Source organism: Haliotis rufescens, unplaced genomic scaffold (assembly GCF_023055435.1).
Source record: "Haliotis rufescens isolate VD_foot unplaced genomic scaffold, xgHalRufe1.0.p SCAF_14, whole genome shotgun sequence".
Classification (NCBI taxonomy): Eukaryota; Metazoa; Mollusca; class Gastropoda; order Lepetellida; family Haliotidae; genus Haliotis; species Haliotis rufescens.
Genome location: NW_025963824.1, coordinates 2,132,001 through 2,153,169, shown reverse-complemented (window position 1 = coordinate 2,153,169; position 21,169 = coordinate 2,132,001). Strand labels below are relative to the sequence as shown.

At 40.9% G+C, this 21,169-nt stretch overlaps 1 protein-coding gene across 1 annotated transcript; it reads left to right on the top strand.

The window, feature by feature from the left end:
- The first annotated feature begins 950 nt into the window (after window positions 1–950).
- On the top strand, window positions 951–2,560 carry LOC124122355 (BRCA1-associated RING domain protein 1-like). Its single transcript, XM_046485390.2, has 3 exons — window positions 951–996; window positions 1,228–1,287; window positions 2,145–2,560. Exons 1-3 carry the CDS (start codon window positions 951–953, stop codon window positions 2,558–2,560), a joined length of 522 nt encoding a protein of 173 aa, XP_046341346.2.
- Window positions 2,561–21,169: the final 18,609 nt, after the last annotated feature.

Here is a 21,169-nt window from a genome sequence, read left to right as displayed (position 1 = left end):
AACAACAAAATAAATCACGAAAATGCGAAAGAGGTTCAGATTCTATTTTACTATAACATCCAATCCGACCGCTTTACCCAAATCCCGCCTAAACTTCACAGTAAAGGCAACACATACATATGGTCCCTTTCGTTTTCGTTTAAAGGTCCAGACTGGGCCCTGTGCATCCAAGACCTGCATCCTGAATTCTCGATGTTTGGAGACTAGATCTGGGAAAGCTGTCTGTATAGAAGGTAAGCGTCCAGAACATTCTACCATATTTACATTTCAACTGAGTGTTTTCAACTGTTTTCTGGAGTTTTTTCAGCAATACACATTTATCTTTTTATGTATATTTCTATTTCTTATTTTTCAAACACACATAATATGCTTGTATCTAAAAGTTGATTTCATCCTAAATCCAAGATATATATACAAATAATTTTACTGAACTTACCGTTTCCTTGCTTGTCTGGTAGAATAATACTGTTCTGATTATTTGTTTTTGAGAATGACCTATCCGTGTCTACTGCTCTTTGTACGGCATTGCTTTGGGCAAAATTAATAATATAACCATTGTGAAAATGTCCCAGGTCAGTCTTCATCTACAGTTTGAAAAGTTGTAAGTTGCTGGTAGTTTACACTATTAGTTTGAAATCCTCCAATATAAAATATCTACTCTACTGTATAAACATTGCCTTCAACATGTTTATATACTTGCCAGCCAGACTCTGTATAACACTTGCTTGATAACGGTCTAAGAACCTACACCAAAACGTTGCTCTTAATGGTAACTCAATCAGTGTTTAAGTTGACAGTACTCTATCAGACCAACAAGTACTATCTACACAGAAAGCCTAGTGTAGTAGGTACTGATCATGAAGTGTAAAACGTCATATATCTATCCATGGTGACCTTATTTTGCGGTTCAGTATATTAGTAGTGTTGCAGCCTCCAGTGACCCGACCAAGATGGAGGCACTGAACCCTGGGGTGACACCGGAGTCAGAGCTACGCGGTACGTGGGAGAATACGGTGGACCACTGGTGATAGTGTCAGCGTGCACATTGGACAGTTTGTCAAGTCACCAGAAGCATCAGCAAGCTCTGTCGTTATAAGAAAATATCCGTTCGTCTGGAACATATTTCTTAAATTTACCACACAGTGGTTGAATGTATATATATACGGGAATGTGTCAACACATAAGTAGAGTTTCAGTCAATTCTAACCACCCTGTTTGTCTCCACAGCCACGAGCAGAGAGGAGGAAACACGGAAGTCTCGGATCCCTCTAGAACCTGGCACACGAGGTGGGTGGAGACAATATCACATGTATTGTAGTGGGCAAACCACCCTCCAGACATACACAGAACTGTGTTAGAACTGAAAGACTTGACACACGAGGTGGGTGGAGACAATGTCACATATTTTGTAGTGGACAAACCACTACCCAGGCATACACACAACTGTGTTAGAACAGAAAAACCTGACACACGAGGTGGGTGGAGACAATGTCACATATTTTGTAGGGGACAAACTACTACCCAGGCATACACAGAACTGTTTTAGAACTGAAAGACCTGACACACGAGGTGGGTGGAGACAATGTCACATGTATTGTAGTGGGCAAACCACTACCCAGACATACACACAACTGTGTTAGAACTGTAAGACCTGACACACGAGGTGGGTGGAGACAATGTCACATGTATTGTCGTTGGCAAACCACTCTCCAGACATACACAGAACTGTTTTAGAACTGAAAGACCTGACACACGAGGTGGGTGGAGACAATGTCACGTATTTTGTAGGGGACAAACCATTACCCAGGCATACACACAACTGTTTTAGAACTGAAAGATTTGACACACGAGGTGGGTGGAGACAATGTCACATATTTTGTAGTGGACAAACCACTACCCAGGCATACACACAACTGTGTTAGAACTGTAAGATATAACAGAAACATTCTGGTGATGTAAATACCTCATGTGTAAATCCTCACCAGCTCTAGTCTCTCGACAATCACCGTCTTAGTGTCAGCCATGCATGTGTTGCATGTTCAGAAAATACATCATGTGTTTTATATCCTCACAGTAAGTTGTGAACAATAGTGCTGTAAGATCTAGATGTCTGACATGTGTACATAGTTTACTTTGTGTTTCAGCGACACCGACTCCTGCAAGTAGAGACCCCCGAGCAGACAGCGACCTCCGTGATGCCAGCAAGCGGGGAAACGTGGCGGCTGTGAAGCGCATCCTGGCAGCAGGATGGGCTGACGTCAACAGTATAGACAGGAAAGGGTGGACACCGGTGCTGTGGGCAGCACGGTGGGGACACAGAAAAGTGGTTGAGCTCCTGGTGAGTAAAGGAGCTTTTGTGTCAGTGTTGACCTTTAACGATAACAACATCCTTCACGTCGCATGTATGGGTAGTGATGTGGAGACGGTAAAGTATGTGCTGTCACTGAACGTGGTGGACATCAACGCCAGGAACAAGCAGGGGCGGACCGCGGTCTTCTGGGCGAAAAACTTTCGACATCGGCGAGTGGAGAGTCTGCTTTTGTCCATCGGCGCTCATTGACATCAGTGTCGTGTTTGTGTAGACTGTGGAGGAGACAGTGACGTGGTGTGCCGTTCACGTTGTCTTGTTATATATTACCGGATTAGGTGAGAATGTTTGTAGTGTTTGAATAGAAATAAAACTTTATGAAAATATTTTGAGATATTTTGTCATCTGTTTTGTTCGGAACTCCGCACGATCAGGTGAGAAAATTGTTAACTGAGTGTAAATAGAGATGATGCGTGATTATAAGGTGAACACTGCATCTCGTAATATATAAATTTGGCTGTCTTAATAATGATGTGTCAAGAGTTTGTAACCAATCGTGAAACAGACAAGAATCTGTTTGTTTACATCTCGCTGCACTCTGTGACCTCACACTTAGCCAAGGTTCGTCGAGCTGCATTGGCAGCAAATGTACAAGGAATGCCGCCAAGACCAATTCTAACCCTGAATCATCACCGGACTATTACAGTTTTAAGCTTGGTTGACTCGTGCAAATCCGTGGCATGGTTTTAACACACCATCTATGTTTGTTTGTTGTTTAATGTCACAATCAGCAAATTCCCAGCCGTATGACGGCAGTCTGTACATAACCAGACAATCCAGTGATTATGAGCATCTATCTACTCAATTGGGAAAATTCGATTTATTTTCTCGTTACTTTGATTATATTTTCGTAATTTCGACTTTATTCTCGTTATTTCAATTATATTCTCGAAACTTCTACTTTTAATTTAAGAGAAAATATTCAAAATTATGATAAAACATTACGATGTTACAAGAAAAAACTCTAAGCAATTACTTAATAACGAGTTGAAATTCGAAATTTCAAGTTTTTAGAATAAATTTAAAACAAAAATGGAAATTACGATAGAAACAAACTCGATTATTTAAGCAACAAGAAAATTACTGAAATTACGAAAATATAATCGAAGTAACGAGAAAAAGGCCGAAATGTCGAGAAAATAAACAAATAATTGGAACAAGGAGAAATTGTGGTTTAAAAATATAGATATTCTACCACAGTGGGTTTTGTAAAAAGTGAATTGTGCGAGGATTGCACTCACACCACAGGGGCTTGTAAGGCAAACATTAGCAGCAAGAGCATTAAAGGAGTCATAGTGTAATAGTACTGATCCTGTTAGTGACGGTATATACATCTTGCTTGTGAGTTTTGCGTTACAATCCCTTGTGCCTCGCACTGCACGTACTTGGTCTACCCCCGACAATATCCTTGCGCAGGGATGTAGATTATTACATTTCCTGATTGTGTGAATTTAACAGTCCAATACTGCCTAAAATGTGAACGACGGAAATATTGATCAAATAGATTGGTATGCTTATTGAGCCAATGTATGCAACGAATAGACGAGTGGATCTCTCAAACTATGAGAAAGTGCTACAGTGTAAAATCTGAAGTTTGCTTTGTTTACATTTCAAACCATTGCAATTTTTTCGAGCACAGACTGTATTTCGCTTGATTTTTAGGTGACAAAGACCATTTGTCATATCACACTAAAATGTAAACTGGGCAGCAAAAGAAAGTATAGGTCGAGTTCCATGATCGATTAAAAAATAACAAGAAGAGGTTTTATTGTGAATTATTATATTAGCTAGGGACGGGAAACAGATGATTGATCAACCACAGTTTGAATAAAAGTGTGCAATCACAGGTAATGTAAGCTCAGGGTAAACAATGGTGGGGTAAGAAATTTCATTTTCAAAAGTTGTCTGAAATGTCACCAAAAAATTGTCAGACAAACTACAAGTTCATTGTCGACACAGTTGCCTTCAAAAGCGTGTATGACCTCCAGCTGCCTCAATGCATGCTGTGGTAGCCGCCTCATCGATGACATCAGTCTTCTGATGACGTGGCCTGGAATCCGTTGCCACTCGTTTCTCAGGGCCTGCTGCAGTTCTTGTCTGTTGACGGGAGACTAATGTCGTGGCAATCTGTCCGTCAAGATGGACCCACAGATACTCAATAGGATTCACATCGGATAAGTGGACAGGCCAGGGCAAAACGTCAACGTTCTTCTGGTTTAGAAAGTTCCGACTCAGTCTTGCAGTATGGAGCCTGGCATTGCCGTGTTGACAATGTCCCCTGCTGTTGGTTTTGTAAGAACGGAAGCACAACTAGCTGCACCACTTGGTCTCTGTACTGCACAACGTTTAGGTTTCCCTGTATAACCACCAAATCAGTATTCTGATCTCCACAAATACCGCCCCACACCATAACACCTCCCCCGCCAAATGGAGGACCTCTCGAATACACGCCGGAGCAAGAAACGTCCCCTATGCGTCGATAAACTCGTTCTCAACCGTAATTCCAAAACAAGTTAAACCGACTGTCATCAGTAAACAGCACTCGACGCCAATTACTCACTTGCGAGCGTCGAACCTGCCTCGCCCATCGCTGTCTCAGTCGTCGATGTTGAGCATTCAGTATCACTCCTCCGACAGGACAATACGCTCGGATTCCAGCAGCACAAAGCTGTCGTAGTACTGTACGTTGGCTGATAGGATGTCCCAACCCTGTTGCTGCCGTCGCCGTCGCCGTCGCCGTCGCCGTTACGAATCAGTTTCGGAGGTAAAGGAGCCGTATCTTTCAGTGGTGTTGCCACTTGAGGTCGTCCGGTTCTAGGCCTGTCCTGTGTCCTCCCTCTTTGCATGTACCGTTTGATCAGCCTTGCTACTGTCAATGGTGTTCAACCAAACCTTCTGGCAATTTCCCTCCCTTTTCGGCCATGCCGATGGCTCTCTCTCTCTCTCTACTCCTGTGACAGTCGTGGCAATTCTTTTGTGTGCCTTCATCACGTGTGGTTATACACTGCAGACGAACAAATTTATATAGCTAACATGCACGTGCAGTTTATGCCATAGGCGGGAAACCAGTTTTGCCATTTTTTTCAAAGGTTGCGCATACGTGTAATTATTGATCTTTCTGTTACTAAAGTATGCTCTAATGTTGTATGTTTATAACACGTCCCATTTTAATTCTGGAAACCCAAAAGTCCAGAAACTCTACGGTCTTTACCCAGTCTCAGTCAAAAGTATTTACAAAATTAAACATGCAGTTTCCATGGGAACATACCAAGGAAGAAAAAATGAAAAAAACAATCTTTAAATAACTCAATATTTACACTATGTCAAAAGATGTTGTCTATATGGACAGGGGCTGTCAGGTAGCCTAGTGGTTAAAGCGTTCGCTCGTCACGCCGAAGACCCGGGTTCGATTCCCGACATGGGTACAATGTGTGAAGCCCATATCTGGTGTCCCCCGCCGTGATATTGCTGGAATATTGCTAAAAGCGGCGTAAAACCATACTAACTCTCTCTATATGGACAAGTTTGTCTACATCGATTACCCGATAAAGGTTCCCATTTGGTATTTCTTGTACCTGGGGTAATTATTCAATCCAGGTTTGAAGTGAGGTGGAATGTGACTTATGTAATATGCACGTGGTAGCCAAGCAAGAGATGTATGATCAGTTGCTTTACTTTTTCTTTCTTTCATTCCCAGACATCAAAGGATCAACAGGAAATACGTCGATTGATTAATTCCTGTTATCTTGCACAGTGGATATGTCAAAAGTAAGTGTTTACAGGTGAAGGTAGGTTTACTAAACCTAGGGAATACACTCATATCATGGCGTGAAGTGTATTCTCTTAACACCATTCCATTTAGAAGCAATGGTCGATTAAAACAAGACAAATCTATTTAATCACAACAGTACTCATGTTATTCCCACATCTAAAAAGGAGACATCAGCAAATACATGTGTGTTATCATTTTTCGTCAGGATAACAAAAATTCTCACCTTGTTACCACCTCCAAGTTCAGTTCGACATGAGTCCTCCTTTGGTCAAAAGTTTGTTCCCCCTCTAATGGGTTGCGTAACGCAGTGCCCATGCGTGTAAGGGGAATGGACTTCTAGGCAGTAGTGTACCAAGGAAGAAAAAATGAAAAAAAATTCTTTAAATAACTCAATATTTACACTATGTCAAAAGATGTTCAAAGTTTGTCTATATGGATAGATTTTACCACTGCTTTATGCAGTTACCTTCAGTAAGAGAATCTTTGATTGCAAACAGTGTGTGATTGATTGTTATTCCTTGTAAATAACTTCATTGAAAATATCACTCGTAATTTCATACTGCACAGTATTCTAGTGCATGCGACAATACCGTGTTAATACTATTTTCATTATCACAACTGTATTTGGAGGGTTATGATATAATTTGTAATAACAGATGTTGACAGTAGTTTACATAATATATTATTAAAACGGTCAACATGTGTTATTACAAATTATATGAAGTCATGAATGTTGTCCTGCCATAGAAAACATCTCCGAAGAGATGATATCATTTTAATGGACATCATTTATCAAATTGATATGTGTGGCGTCATTCCTGTTTGCACCATAGCCACGTCATTGCATAAGCATTATTAACGGTTAAACTAAAGTGTGTTTTTTATGAGCACGTGATAGCTAGACAATCATTGTGCGCCGTTCACATTACAAAAACAAGTGTGTGAGTAGCATGCTCCCAACAAACAAACATCCAAAGAGAGCGCCACGCATATTGTATTGTACATATTGTAATCTAAACAATATCGAAGATCTGTATCATTTCATCTTTTCGTGTTCATCCTTAAGGTATTCTAAAGTCATATATCAAATAAATATGTAATTCGCCGTCAGTCCAACAATTTAATCGCCTTATTGAAACCTCAAATTATCAAGATTAAAAAAAATGTTATGTCATATTTCTATGGAAGCATAGTAGGGCCACGGTGAATTTTGTTTTGTCTAAGTAGCTCCTACGTAGGACTTAATATCTCCTACGTGGGACTTATTATCTCCTACGTAGGACTTCCTATTTCCTAGTTATTCTAGTCCATACTAAGTCCTACATAGGAGATAATAAGTCCCACGTAGGAGATATTAAGTCCTATGAAGGAGATAGTGATTCTAGGCCATGGTCTTCAGATAATAGCATCAGCTGCCCACTCTTGGGGTTAAAGTTGTCCCCTGGTGATCTGACAAGTTCGGATAAAGGTCAACAATGGAAGACTTAATCCATCCTTCTTATGGCTCTCTTGATGCTAGTTCAGTAAATGCTATTGGTCCAGGATTTAAGGTTTTTATTAACAGCCTTGGCCCAATGCCAGATGTTATGTCTTCTGGAGACGTTCTTGAATCTTAACCAGCAATTCCGATGGAAAGGCCATGTCTGCCTACGTAAAGATTATCAGATTGGTTTTAGAGGTGGTAGTGCTAAACTCACTCACTCACTCACTGTCATTTAGTGAAATACGGTTCCACATCCCAATTAGATTGGAATGAAGTCAATATACGTTTGAAGGATAAAAGATCAGCCTCCATGTTCCATGTCTATAATAATGTTCTTGCTACCTATGATGTCTATAGTTCTCTATTGAATATGTCAGACAATCTCAAAGTCGTGTGTGGTGATTTTAAAGCGTGTGGCAGTCTTACTTAGCAAACCTTTATCATGGGCCTAGTTGCCCGAACACCTATAAAACTTTCTAATAATCAATCAATCATCCCCTATTCAGACTCGACATACACCTCACAAACACACACAAGCACGCACAAACACACACGCGCACGCACGCACGCACGCACGCACACACACACTAACTTTCTGTTATCTTGTCAGTAGCCACTTGTATTGGCCGCTTTCATCAAGTATCTATTATTTCTAGACGTGTGTTTTGGAAAGGCATTTCTGCTGATCACTCCAGAAAAAGACAAGGCAGTTGATCATGTTGACCTCGGTCAGAGGGACACATCTCTTCAACTGATCAATCCTCTGGCTGAATATAATAAGACAACAATCAACTCTTCACGCGTTTCAGATTCATGTCCTGATCGGCTAATACTCTTCCGGCCATGTAAACAACGGTTAGTGTTTGAGGTGTTATGGCAATCTCATGACGTCAAAATAGGACCATAGCATTGTCCCGCGTTAAAGGTTATGTGACGTCCATGGGTCTGAAGGAACGGGAGGACGGATAACTTTGTCCTGGCAGCGTACACCTCTCAAATTACCATCGATGCCTCCCAACACCTTCACCCTCCCACAACTACATGCAGACCGTTGCAAAACACACACGTCAGCGTAACGTTCCATCTATAAGCACGCTGACGGCCATCACTGCAGTCAAACTGAAACCTGACCCATGAACAGCATTCATCTCCAGGCCGGTAACCTGGCCCCGTGAACAGCACTCACCTCCAGCCCTGTAACCTGGCCCCGTGAACAGCACTCACCTCCAGTCCTGTAACCTGGCCCCATGAACAGCACTCACCTCCAGTCCTGTAACCTGGCCCTATAAACAGCACTCACCTCCAGTCCTGTAACCTGGCCCCATGAACAGCACTTACCTCAAGTCCTGTAACTTGGCCCCATGAACAGCACTCACCTCAAGTCCTGTAACTTGGCCCCATGAACAGCACTTACCTCCAGTCCTGTAACCTGGCCCTATGAACAGCACTCACCTCCAGTCCTGTAACCTGGCCCCGTGAACAGCACTCACCTCCAGTCCTGTAACCTGGCCCTATGAACAGCACTCACCTCCAGTCCTGTAACCTGGCCCCATGAACAGCACTCACCTCCAGTCCTGTAACCTGGCCCTATGAACAGCACTCACCTCCATTCCGGTAACCTGACCCTATGAACAGCACTCACCTGAAGTCCTGTAACCTGGCCCTATGAACAGCACTCACCTCCAGTCCTGTAACCTGGCCCCGTGAACAGCACTCACCTCCAGTCCTGTAACCTGGCCCCATGAACAGCACTCACCTCCAGTCCTGTAACCTGGCCCCATGAACAGCACTCACCTCCAGTTCTGTAACCTGGCCCTATGAACAGCACTCACCTCCAGTCCTGTAACCTGGCCCCATGAACAGCACTCACCTCCAGTCCTGTAACCTGGCCCCGTGAACAGCACTCACCTCCAGTCCTGTAACCTGGCCCTATGAACAGCACTCACCTCCATTCCTGTAACCTGGCCCCGTGAACAGCACTCACCTCCAGTTCCTTAACCTGGCCCTATGAACAGCACTCACCTCCAGTCCTGTAACCTGGCCCCATGAACAGCACTCACCTCCAGTCCTGTAACCTGGCCCCTCGAACAGCACTCACCTCCAGTCCTGTAACCTGGCCCCGTGAACAGCACTCACCTCCAGTCCTATAACCTGAACCTCAGACTGTGTCCAGGACATGGCAGAAACAATGGAAGTACAGCTGGACGACGTTGACGGATGTCATGCCCACCTAGTCGATTCCTCACAGTCCTTGCACTTAACGGCCGTATGCCAGGGATGCTGCGGATTGTCATAGTTGCAGTCTGAAGCCGACTTCACACGTGAACCGTACGGATTTGATTATCTTGCCGTCGTCATGTTCCGCATCGTGGACGTCCATAACGTTTATGACGTTTATTCGTTAACAAAGTTACTTTTCACAGGTCAAACACTTCAATAATTTACTCTGCTGGAAGTGACTCAGTCGCACGTGAACTGTGAATGTGTGACGAATGTCTCGCTGATGGGATTTTATGCATGCAGGGACCGGGATGCACGTATTCAGGGTCATCATGGGAAATCACGACAAGTGTTTGTCCCTGTGATTATCATGCATGATTCTGAAAGTTCCATGGCAATGTCACTTTAATGTGATTGCTTGTGGTGCACAGGAATATTGGCGCACGAACATGAAATCAGGGGTATTGCACAAGTTTGGGATCAGTGGTAGGACAGTGGGATGACGTCCCTGGATGTGTATCATCCACCATAGAGTATTGAGAGTGGGCTCTGGACTTCTAAGGCCAAGCTGGCTACAGTATCTTACGTGTTTGTGCCAATGCAGTCAAGATGGATTCTGGTCGTCGGTTACCTAAATCATCACTTTTGAGCACCTTTTGATTATTTTTCATGACATGATTCAGTTTTGAAAAAGCACCATCGGTAAACAACATAACTCAAGTGATTTGAATGTAGATGTCTTTCAGTACTTTCAGCATACCTCTCCATGTGGATGGTTCATAGTTGCTACCCTCAGTTTAATGAAGAAGGGACATAGTCCAGGGTTCTCGATATATTAATTTTGTTTCACATCGTTAAGTTCAAACTGTATTCCTGTTTACGTTGCCTTGGATCCAGTTCTGTATGAAGGGAACACAATTACCTTGATGCTTTGTTTGTTTGTTTGTTTGTTGTTTAACGCCGCACTCAGCAATATTCTGGTTCTATGACCGCTGTCTGTAAATAATCGCGTCTGGACAAGACAATCCAGTGATTGACATCATAAGCATCGATCGGCGCAAGTATAGTCGTCTTTTGTGGCAAGCATGGGTTGCTGAAGACCTTTTCTTCCCGGGATCTTCACGGGTCCCACAACCTTGATGCATCTCATCGTTAACGCCATCTTTGATAAACTGGTCATACACCTGTGTTGGGATGGTTGGCCTTGATGCTGAATCATGGGACGTCTTCGTCTCTGTGCAGTCAGTTGCTTGTACCTAGCTACCGGACCCAATGCACATGTGGTCCTCTGGGCACTGTACTTCTTGTCTGTACCTAGCTACCGGACTCAATGCACATGTGCTCCTCTGGGCACTATCAGTGAGTGAGTTTGGTTTAAAGCCGTTTATTTGGGAAGGAAAGACCTACCTGATGCACGGGTATGGTGGTTAAAACATTAGAATTAGTTTGCGGTATATGTTGAGTGAGTGAGTCGGGTTTAACGCCGCTTTTAGCAGTTTTCAAGTTATATCACGGCATGTCAACTTAAGGTGGGAGGAAAGCCCGAAGTGATGCAGGTCTCAGACGTTTACCACTTCGGTGAAACCCACGAGCACGGGTATGGTGCTGACAAACCTAAAAAAGTGAACCGGGATTCGAGCCCTCAATCATAGATTTCTGGCGTGCCCAAGGGACGCAACTGTGCACAGCGAATCGCGGCGCCCTAGACGACTGGTATATGTTGAATTAAATATTTCGCTATTTCAGGGATCAGTGCCGGGAATCCTCACTGAGGCCACCACGCGAAAGTACAGGTGCACTAGCTCAGTATATCAGGGACCACCCGTATACCACTGTCCTTGTGTCAGTGTATCAGGCACCACCTGTATACTTTTGACAATGTCTCTCTCTTGCTCTGACTCTTTCTGTTGAACGCATGTGATCGAGTGCTCGTGCCGCACGGGCGGAAATACAATCAGTTGAAAAATACTATCTACCCGAAGCAATCGATATAGTTAGTATTTATTGATAATTCTCTGTCGACAAAGAAAAAAAATATAATGACTTACGACCGAGAAGTACAAAAAGACAACTTAAGCTTTTAAAATAGAAATGTATCACAAAATTATAAGTTGAATATATTCTTCACAAAAATAATTCAACCCAACAAAGTATCTATTTCATTGCAAAGAAACTATGATCAGATGACAAATAGATGTAAAATAGATACGTTTTCTTATCCTTCCTGCTTTCTATAAATGTTGTTGTCAAGTCATGGTGATATGGCCGTAACTGCCTTGGATATCAATTATTAAGTTGACCTTACACACGAATGTATATGGAGTTACAGTCTTCATTCAGGCTGACAAAGGTTGTTCATTTGTTTCAGAATATCTAAAATTACTTCATAGGACTCTGTAGTTTGATTCGCGCTGGCACTGACTGCTCACTTGTGACGACAGTTTCTAATATTATCTTTCAGGAATGTGAATGGGCAGGTTGCCCAATTGTGATATATCTGTTTAGTAATTTGACAGTTTTAATGGTGAAAACCTGAATTTGATGCTGAGTTCACAGTTTATCAAATCGTCTAAGAAGCCTTGATATTTTGGGAGGAGATAATTAAATATTTGAGTTCACAGGTCTACATTTCAAGATGAGCACCCTACCCAGTGGCAAACGCGACTTGGATTTCAACAAACCTAGGATCTGCATCACTTCGTGTTTTCCTTCCACGTTTAGTGGAAACCTCGTGATAAATAGACAACAGTAAACCCCAACTGACCAACACTCATCCATATCATACATGCTTAGCATCCACATAATGCACACGGTCGGTCGTCGGACCCGTGAAGACCTTGTTTGGAACCAGTATTCAGCAAAATATGCATGTTTTAAGAGGCAACCATAACTGTTGTCAGAGGCGACTAACGTGATCGATCAGATGATGAGGCTCACTGACTTGGTTGATGCTTGCAATCGTATCCATGTTGTTTCGATCGATGCTCATGATGTTAAACACTGCATTGTGGCAAATATTACAGTAGACATATCAGTTTTGACAGGCTATAAATCAAACCATTCGGCTATGGCATTAACAATGCAAATGCCCAAAGTCATGAAAGAATATTGGCAGTTAACTGTATCGCTTCTATTTAACAAAGATAATAATTGTCTGACGCAAATTATTTCAGAAAAAAAACAGGAGAAAAGTATGCTACCATAACAGGAATGTTGTACAAATATTGATGGTAATAACTTAGAATTGGTGATCCGTGAGTCTTTAGTAAAACAATTTCTTGTTCATCCTATACTAAAAAGTGTGAAGACATTAAATCCGAAATTTGGGAAACATCAGTGATCTGGAAGATAAAATATTACATTAAGGAAGATGCATGAAGACACATTGGAATTAAATGAAGAAGTAGAAAAACCTTCGAAATATGTCTGTTGTGAATAGTGAATAGTTTCATTGAAAGTAATGGCTACCAACTGACAAATGGCCAACCCATACCACAGACCAAACTCCACTTTTGTCAGAAGAGAAACTGAGGAATTGGTAAACAATATCAACCCTCTCTCTCTTGAAAAAGCTTCTGTGGATTGCTGAGCAACAGAAGAAGAAAAGATACCACAAACTGTTAAATCAAAGAATAAAAGACCTGGATGAGAATTTGTCAGATTATTAGATATTTAATAAAATGAGTGTATAGATAAATACTCAACAACAAACGTTTATGTGACACCAATATTTTCAACAGGTAAAGTTTGGTTTTCAGTATTGTAGTACATGTATGGAATCAAGTCAACAAAAACGCAACTGCTACAGAAAAGCATGTGTTGATGATGATGCATTTTGTTTTCGTTTATCTGAATCTGGCAATTCATATCTATCTGGAATGTGAGTCTGTTTACAAAGTTTAGATGTAATTTAAAAACAAAAATAACTGATCACATTCGAAGTTGAAAGAAATTAATTCCATAAATATTTTGGTTGTAATTCAGAAATATGCTTTTGATACACATTGTATTAGCTGCCAAAGATATACTAGCTGGAAAAAAAACCCAAATATGTCTAACATAAAATTCAATAAAAATACATCTATTCTCAAATTAAAAAATACATCTTTCAATACATATTCATTACGACTTCGAGTTTAAGGTCTTGCTTCAAAATTTGCACATGCATATTCATGCACGACGCACAGTTTGGATGTTTGCGGGTTTGTTGGGTGCATGATACTGACACTTAATGTTTATTAATGTGAACAGTGCACACTGTTTGTTTAACTATCAGTAGATCACCAAAAAAACACATCACTATTTTAACCCTAAATAAGGGCAAACTGATATCGATATCAACAGCTCGGATAATTTCTGCATGGAGACCAATTAGTGGCAGAATCGTACGCACCCAGTTGAGGCAGCTTAACATCTGGCCCGACGTCCAGCGATACGCCCAATTTTGCCTCTACTTCGCCTAGATGTAGACAGCATCCTCAGAAGTCAAGACTGGGAAAGTATATTGTTCACAGGTGAGTCCAGGTTTCATCTTTACAGCTCTGATGGCGTGCAAGGATCTACATGCGTTCATGAGAACGTTTTAGTGTCGTCAGTTTCGGGGATAGAAGTGTAATGGCATGGGGTGGCATTACAACCCATGGGTAAATGCAACTCATTATTGTAAATGGGAATTTTGTATGATGTTCGCCACCGGGACAACATCGTATGAGATCTTGTACCCTTTGTGCAAATGCTGTGAAACACCATCACCTTGCAGCAGCTTAATACCCGCCTAAACCTTGCATGTGTTGTAAATTAAAGCGACATAGCCCTTTTCATATTCATAAGAAATCTCTGCTAAATTCCGACAGTATCATAAGCAGATGTTTATGAATCACTCTTACATAGTGATGATACCTGGTGCCCGTTCCTCAAAACGATCTTAGAACTACGATGTTAAAGCATGGGAGCTGAGATCGTCTTAGCGCTATGATCGATTTGTGGAAAGGGCCAACATGTTTGTGGAAAGGTGAGCATATCCTTCCCTAAAGGTGACAACCATCGCCAACACATACAAATGCACGTCAGTTGTACCCCTTAAAAAGTCCACTGAAACATGCAAGTCAAAATTGGGGATTGCAATGGACATATTTTGTTTTACTAATACATCAGATGTGGAATTGCCCTCCATGTTTCTACCCTAAAACTCTTTGAGAGCTTCACTGAGGCCTTGAATTTTGTAACCTTGACATATCTTGTACTGTAGGTTTATGAGGCAGCACAAGATTGTTGGGTTTTTTTTGTTGGTTTTTTTTTGGGGGGGGTTGGGGTTTTTTTTGGGGGGGGGTGTTTTTCTTTTCGTATTTTCCGTCATCTGAACTTCTATACACTCGTCCTGTACATGTAGAAGAGAGTAAAGTTTTAGTGTACCAAAGTGCAAAAAATAATACATCTGCATTATTTCGATTCACATTTAATATACAAACTAACTGTGTTTTTTAGACAACAATTTATGCACATGGTTTCTACATTGCATAAAACCTTATTGTCTCCCTCATATTTATAAACAAAATAAGTTTCTTAAAATAACTAAGACATTTCTTCATGGAAAATTATTTACTTAATTAAAGGTGTATGACGGAGTAAATATGACCAAATATAATGTAGATATAATTTTAAGTTCAAAACACATGGCTGTTTCATTAAGTACTATAAGTACTGAAATAATAAATAAATACAATTTACTGAAACAAATTTCACGTAAATATATTCATAGCATTGTTTTTTCAAACTTCATTTTTTCCAAATCTTGCCTAATTTAATGCCTGTTCAAATTGTCACAAGCACGCTTCCATACTGTCAGATACCAGAATACCATTGGGAGTTGGGTAATTTGGCCTTCCCATTGGTAGTTGCATCTTCATAAATAATCTCACATCACAGAAACAAGTAACATTTCCTTTGTAATCATAAAACACTGTCCACTGAGACTATAAATACACGTCTGAACGATAGTATTGCAATGGTTTGTCAAAATTATTCTAAAGGTAAAGAACAGAACACATACCTTTATGATCAGTTGTCAGTTGTCTGTCAGGAACCGATAAACCTTGCAGGAATAACAAAAAACTGATCATGTTATTCCGAAATAAACGTTGATGACAACCAAGCGTGGTAGTATACTTGGTACCGTCTAGCAAAGTTAGCTTTGGATGTCGCGTATTTCGAAAGCAAAACTAGTTCATGAGTACAGCATGTCACCGGAAATGCTGGTACTGGAAGTAGCGTACCTATTAGGTACAATAAATTTGCTGATAATCTAAATGTTTATCAATCTTGTCAGTTTTGTCTGCTTTGATGTATACAACTGTGCTTCGTGGATTCATACAGTTCACACATTGGTTTTCTTGATTTATACCCCATTCTACCATGACAGTGAAGAATGCTAGATTGCTTACAAAGAGGTTTCCTGTTTGCTAGGGAAACTCCTTTTAAATACTGTAAGCCTTTTCACACAAAAAAGCGTATGCATGAATACATGGATAGCCTACATATCGATTCATTAAAATGGCTGCCGATCGATCACCACTAGGAACTGAAAAACGTATCGATATGTAGTCTTTCACATACTTAGTTTCCAATACAAGCAAAGTCTCTTATACAAGTCAATGGCTCTCGCAAAATAAGTAGGCGGCCTAGCATCTGATAAAGGATATACGATAGTTTCATATCGGATGTTTTTGGGGACGAAATGCTGTTGGCTGTAATACTGAATGCTTCGGAGATGAGATTACAAAACTCTATGAAGGTATATCTTTTGCATACAAATGAAATGTTCATGAAACTGTCAGGGACATGTCAGCGAACAGACACGGAATAGGTAATTTTTGTCGTCATTAAAACAACCGACAATGAAAGTAAAATATAACATCATAAAAATGTGTTTGAAGAAACTTTATTTAAAACAGATTATTTACAAACCATTTTGTGTTTGATATTCAATGCCGCCTCTGTCAACACTCACAATTAAGAAAATCATTTACGAACCACTATTTCTGGGCCACAAAGGTCTCATTCCTTTCACACTCTGGCTTTGAATCCATTAAATCTTGACATATTGACAGGTCAAACCATGCAGTTTCCTCGTGTCAAAATATCCGGCTCGTCTGCAGCCTTAAAAACGGCTGTTCAGTCACATTCAGTTCCTGCATGTTTGGATCAGTGTATCATTCCCAGTAAATCTACAGGTTAATGTTGAACCACATCATAGGTCCCACAGTGGCATGTCTCTTTGTTTAACTAGTTACAGAGAATATAAACACTACATTGTCAGCCATTGACAGTCGTGAGGTGTGAATAACCGTGATGTAGGTCAAGTTCTGCCACATCCAAGTTCAGTTAGGGGAGGCATTTATGATGATTTTTGTTATTATTAATAACTTGGGGTAACTGCTAGCTTTCTAATAAGACTTACACATGTTAAATACATAGTAGAATTATTAATTCATAAAGTTTGTTGTAGAAATATATCCATTCAGCTTTTGTAAAACTATTTCTACAACCTGTCATCCCTACAATGGAAATGGCATGTTCGATTTCCTAGAAATGACATCTCTCGCTGATTTCCAAGACTTGACTGGGGTCAGCCCACACAGTGCAGATCAGGTTGTTTGAAATTAAAACGTTTGTCTTTGGACCAAGTTTGGAGGGTAATTTGTCAACTTCTTTTTGAAAAGCTATGTGTTTTGAACACTTACTTTGAACTAATCAAGACTATGGTGTCTTTAATCTTGAACTTTTGTAATATTGTCACATATATAACTACCTGTGACCACTCTTCAGAATGTTCTAAGATTGCCGACCTTTGTAGCCTGTGCTGCTACACGTTGCAAGAGAGCACCGTTTTCAAACCGTCATTGCCGGCATGGTAGAATGGAGATAAACCTACTGTGTTCAGAAATTTGATGTAGTCCCACTGAAGAGTAGACGGCTCTTATTTTGATTTGGAGCCGAGCGCTAAAGCAACACATCCGCATTCTGAATTACTTATGCATAGAGCTATTACAGTCTTCATATAATCGAGCTATGTCCAAAGTGCAGTGTTGAGTACCGATAGATCAAGGGTTCCTATGAACGTAAAGCAGTAGGTTTATCTCCTAAATCACACAGCATCTATAAATACACTCAGTTAACAATTGTCTTACCTGAGCATGAAAAGTTCCAAACTCAACAAATGACAATTTCTCCATATCAAAGGACTATTTTATCTTAAAAAACAACAACTATTTTCTTCTTAAAACTGGCATATAAACCACGACGACGTGAACGACAGACCACGTTACTGTCAGTGACACCATCCTTCACGTCAATGAGCGCCCCAGGACAACATGAGATCCACCACTCGCTGATGTCCCAGACGTCTCGCCCAGCCAACCGCTCTCCACCCATCCTTGTTCCATGCGTTGATGTCTACCAAGTTCCGAGACAGGATAAACTTCACCGTCTCAACGTGTCCTCCTTGACAGGCCCAGAAAAGGAGGTTGCTCCCTGAAGAGTCAACCAGTGACACATCCGCGTCATTTTTCAGAAGGAGCTCCAACACTTCTCTGTGTCCGCCGTATGCTGCCCACATCACTGGTGTCTTGTCGTACATTCCCGCTCTACAGTTGATGTTGACATTCCCTGTGGACAGGATCCGTTTGACATCCATCATTTTCCCATCCCTGCTGGCGACATAGAGGTCGTTGCAGTTTGCTGGTGATGGAGTCACTGAAACGCAAAGTAAACCCTGTACGCATCCCAACATCTTTGTCATACAACTACACTGTTAACACCTCAAAGTGTTGATATATGACACGAACATGGCTGACAATAATATAACGCTTGGGGGGACTGACGACAGCTGGTTCAGGTAATTAAGGAGTATGTATTTAATGTTTAACATATTTCTGTTTCATGCAGTAGTTGTAACATTATTGTGTGTGTGGTGGGGAGTGGTAACGTTAGATGAACTGGGCCTTTATAGGATGCTAATGTCAGTACAATTACTGCTTGAAATTATTAGGTAAGGTTATTCGAGTCTCAACAAGACAATTGAGAGACTGACAAGATGAGCATCAATCTATGCAACTGATATGGCGAGACGCATCAACCAAGTCCGACTTCCCACGGGTCTAGCTGTACATCTGTTAATTGTTGACTTTGAATTAAGGGTTGAGAGGTGATATACCACCTGTTGGGTTCTCACACCTACCCCGTGAAGCAGGCTTTTGTGTCGTAACTGGGAGGCCGAGAACGCTTTTGCTCTGCCTCCGATCCTGACTCAGGTCACCTGAGGCTGAAACACAGAATATGGTTTTCTGAAAACTATACATGGGACACATGCATTATAGATACTGTCTGCAGGCACGTTTTGCAATTTGGCAAATATGAAGTCATTGTGGAGGCGTGTCAGTACACGTTTTGTTGGAATCATGCCTTATGGTGGTACTGTCAGTGCAACTGTTGACCTGTTAGAAATGAATAACAATGGGTTGCATTTATCAACTTGTAGACTTGTAATTGTAGAGACAGCTTAAATGAATGTTATGTGGAGTGGGCTTTTTGGCTGATATTTGTTACATGATGATGTGGCCAGCCACGTCTTGTACAAGGTTGGTCAGGGACACTATCTACCACCTGCTGGCTTCTCCAACCTACAGCCTCATTGCCTGGGTATGGCAAGCTGACCCACCCAATAGGGGCCTCAACTAGTCATACAAACATGGCGAACACGACATGTATTTACTGTAGAAAAATGCTAGAACGGGTAGTTATTTTTTTTCTTTGCATTTTCATGAATGCTGTTGCAATGTATTCATCACGAGAATAAAATCCATTGTTATTTTTAGTGAAGGAAACATTATTTAAGCTGTTCCAAGACTCGAAAGTCATCTTCACATCGATGAATGTAAACAATGACACACACACCATTTGCAACTGTGATATGTGCATTAATATTGTCATTCACAAGAAATGCCATTCATTTCGCATTTGTTTTCTTATTATATAATGACATTAATCATTAGTCTGGACTAGTAAAAATAGCAACACACACACGTGCATGCAAGTCGCTATATAAGCGCAATAATCTTGGACGCGACGTTAAACCCCATTTCACCTCACCAATGTAATGATGATAAAATATTAAGAGCATCAGGTCTACTTGATCCGGTGCTTGTGAAACAAAGTTGTAATTCCGTGTCAGGAAAACTGGTACAATATTACTTTCTGAGGCAGAAACTGTAGACGACACAACACTGCTTCATGTTTAATATTGTGTTTGGTGTGGGAAATGAACAAGGTTACAATCAAGTCAACAAAAACGCAACTGCTACAGAAAAGCATGTGTTGATGATGATGCATTTTGTTTTCGTTTATCTGAATCTGGCAATTCATATCTATCTGGAATGTGAGTCTGTTTACAAAGTTTGGATGTAATTTAAAAACAAAAATAACTGATCACATTCAAAATTGAAAGAAATTAATTCCATAAATATTTTGGTTGTAATTTAGAAATATGCTTTTGATACACATTGTATTAGCCACCAAAGATATACTAGCTGAAAAAAAACCCAAATATGTCTAACATAAAATTCAATAAAAATACATCTATTCTCAAATTAAAAAATACATCTTTCAATACATATTCATTACGACTTCGAGTTTAAGGTCTTGCTTCAAATTTGCACATGCATATTCATGCACGACGCACAGTTTGGATGTTTGCGGGTTTGTTGGGTGCATGATACTGACACTTATTGTTTATTAATGTGAACAGTGCACACTGTTTGTTTAACTATCAGTAGATCACCCAAAAAACACCCACTATTTTAACCCTAAATAAGGGCAAACTGATATAGATATGAACAGCTCGGATAATTTCTGCATGGAGACCAATTAGTGGCAGAATCATACGCACCCAGTTGAGGCAGCTTAACATCTGGCCCGACGTCCAGTGATACGCCCAATTTTGCCTCTACTTCGCCTAGGTGTAGACAGCATCCTCAGAAGTCAAGACTGGGAAAGTATATTGTTCACAGGTGAGTCCAGGTTTCATCTTTACAGCTCTGATGGCGTGCAAGGATCTACATGCGTTCATGAGAGCGTTTTAGTGTCATCAGTTTCGGGGATAGAAGTGTAATGGCATGTGGTGGCATCACAACCCGTGGGTAAATGCAACTCATTATTGTAAATGGGAACTTTGTATGATGTTCGCCACCGGGACAACATCGTTTGAGATCTTGTACCCTTTGTGCAAATGCTGTGAAACACCATCACCTTGCAGCAGCTTAATACCAGCCTA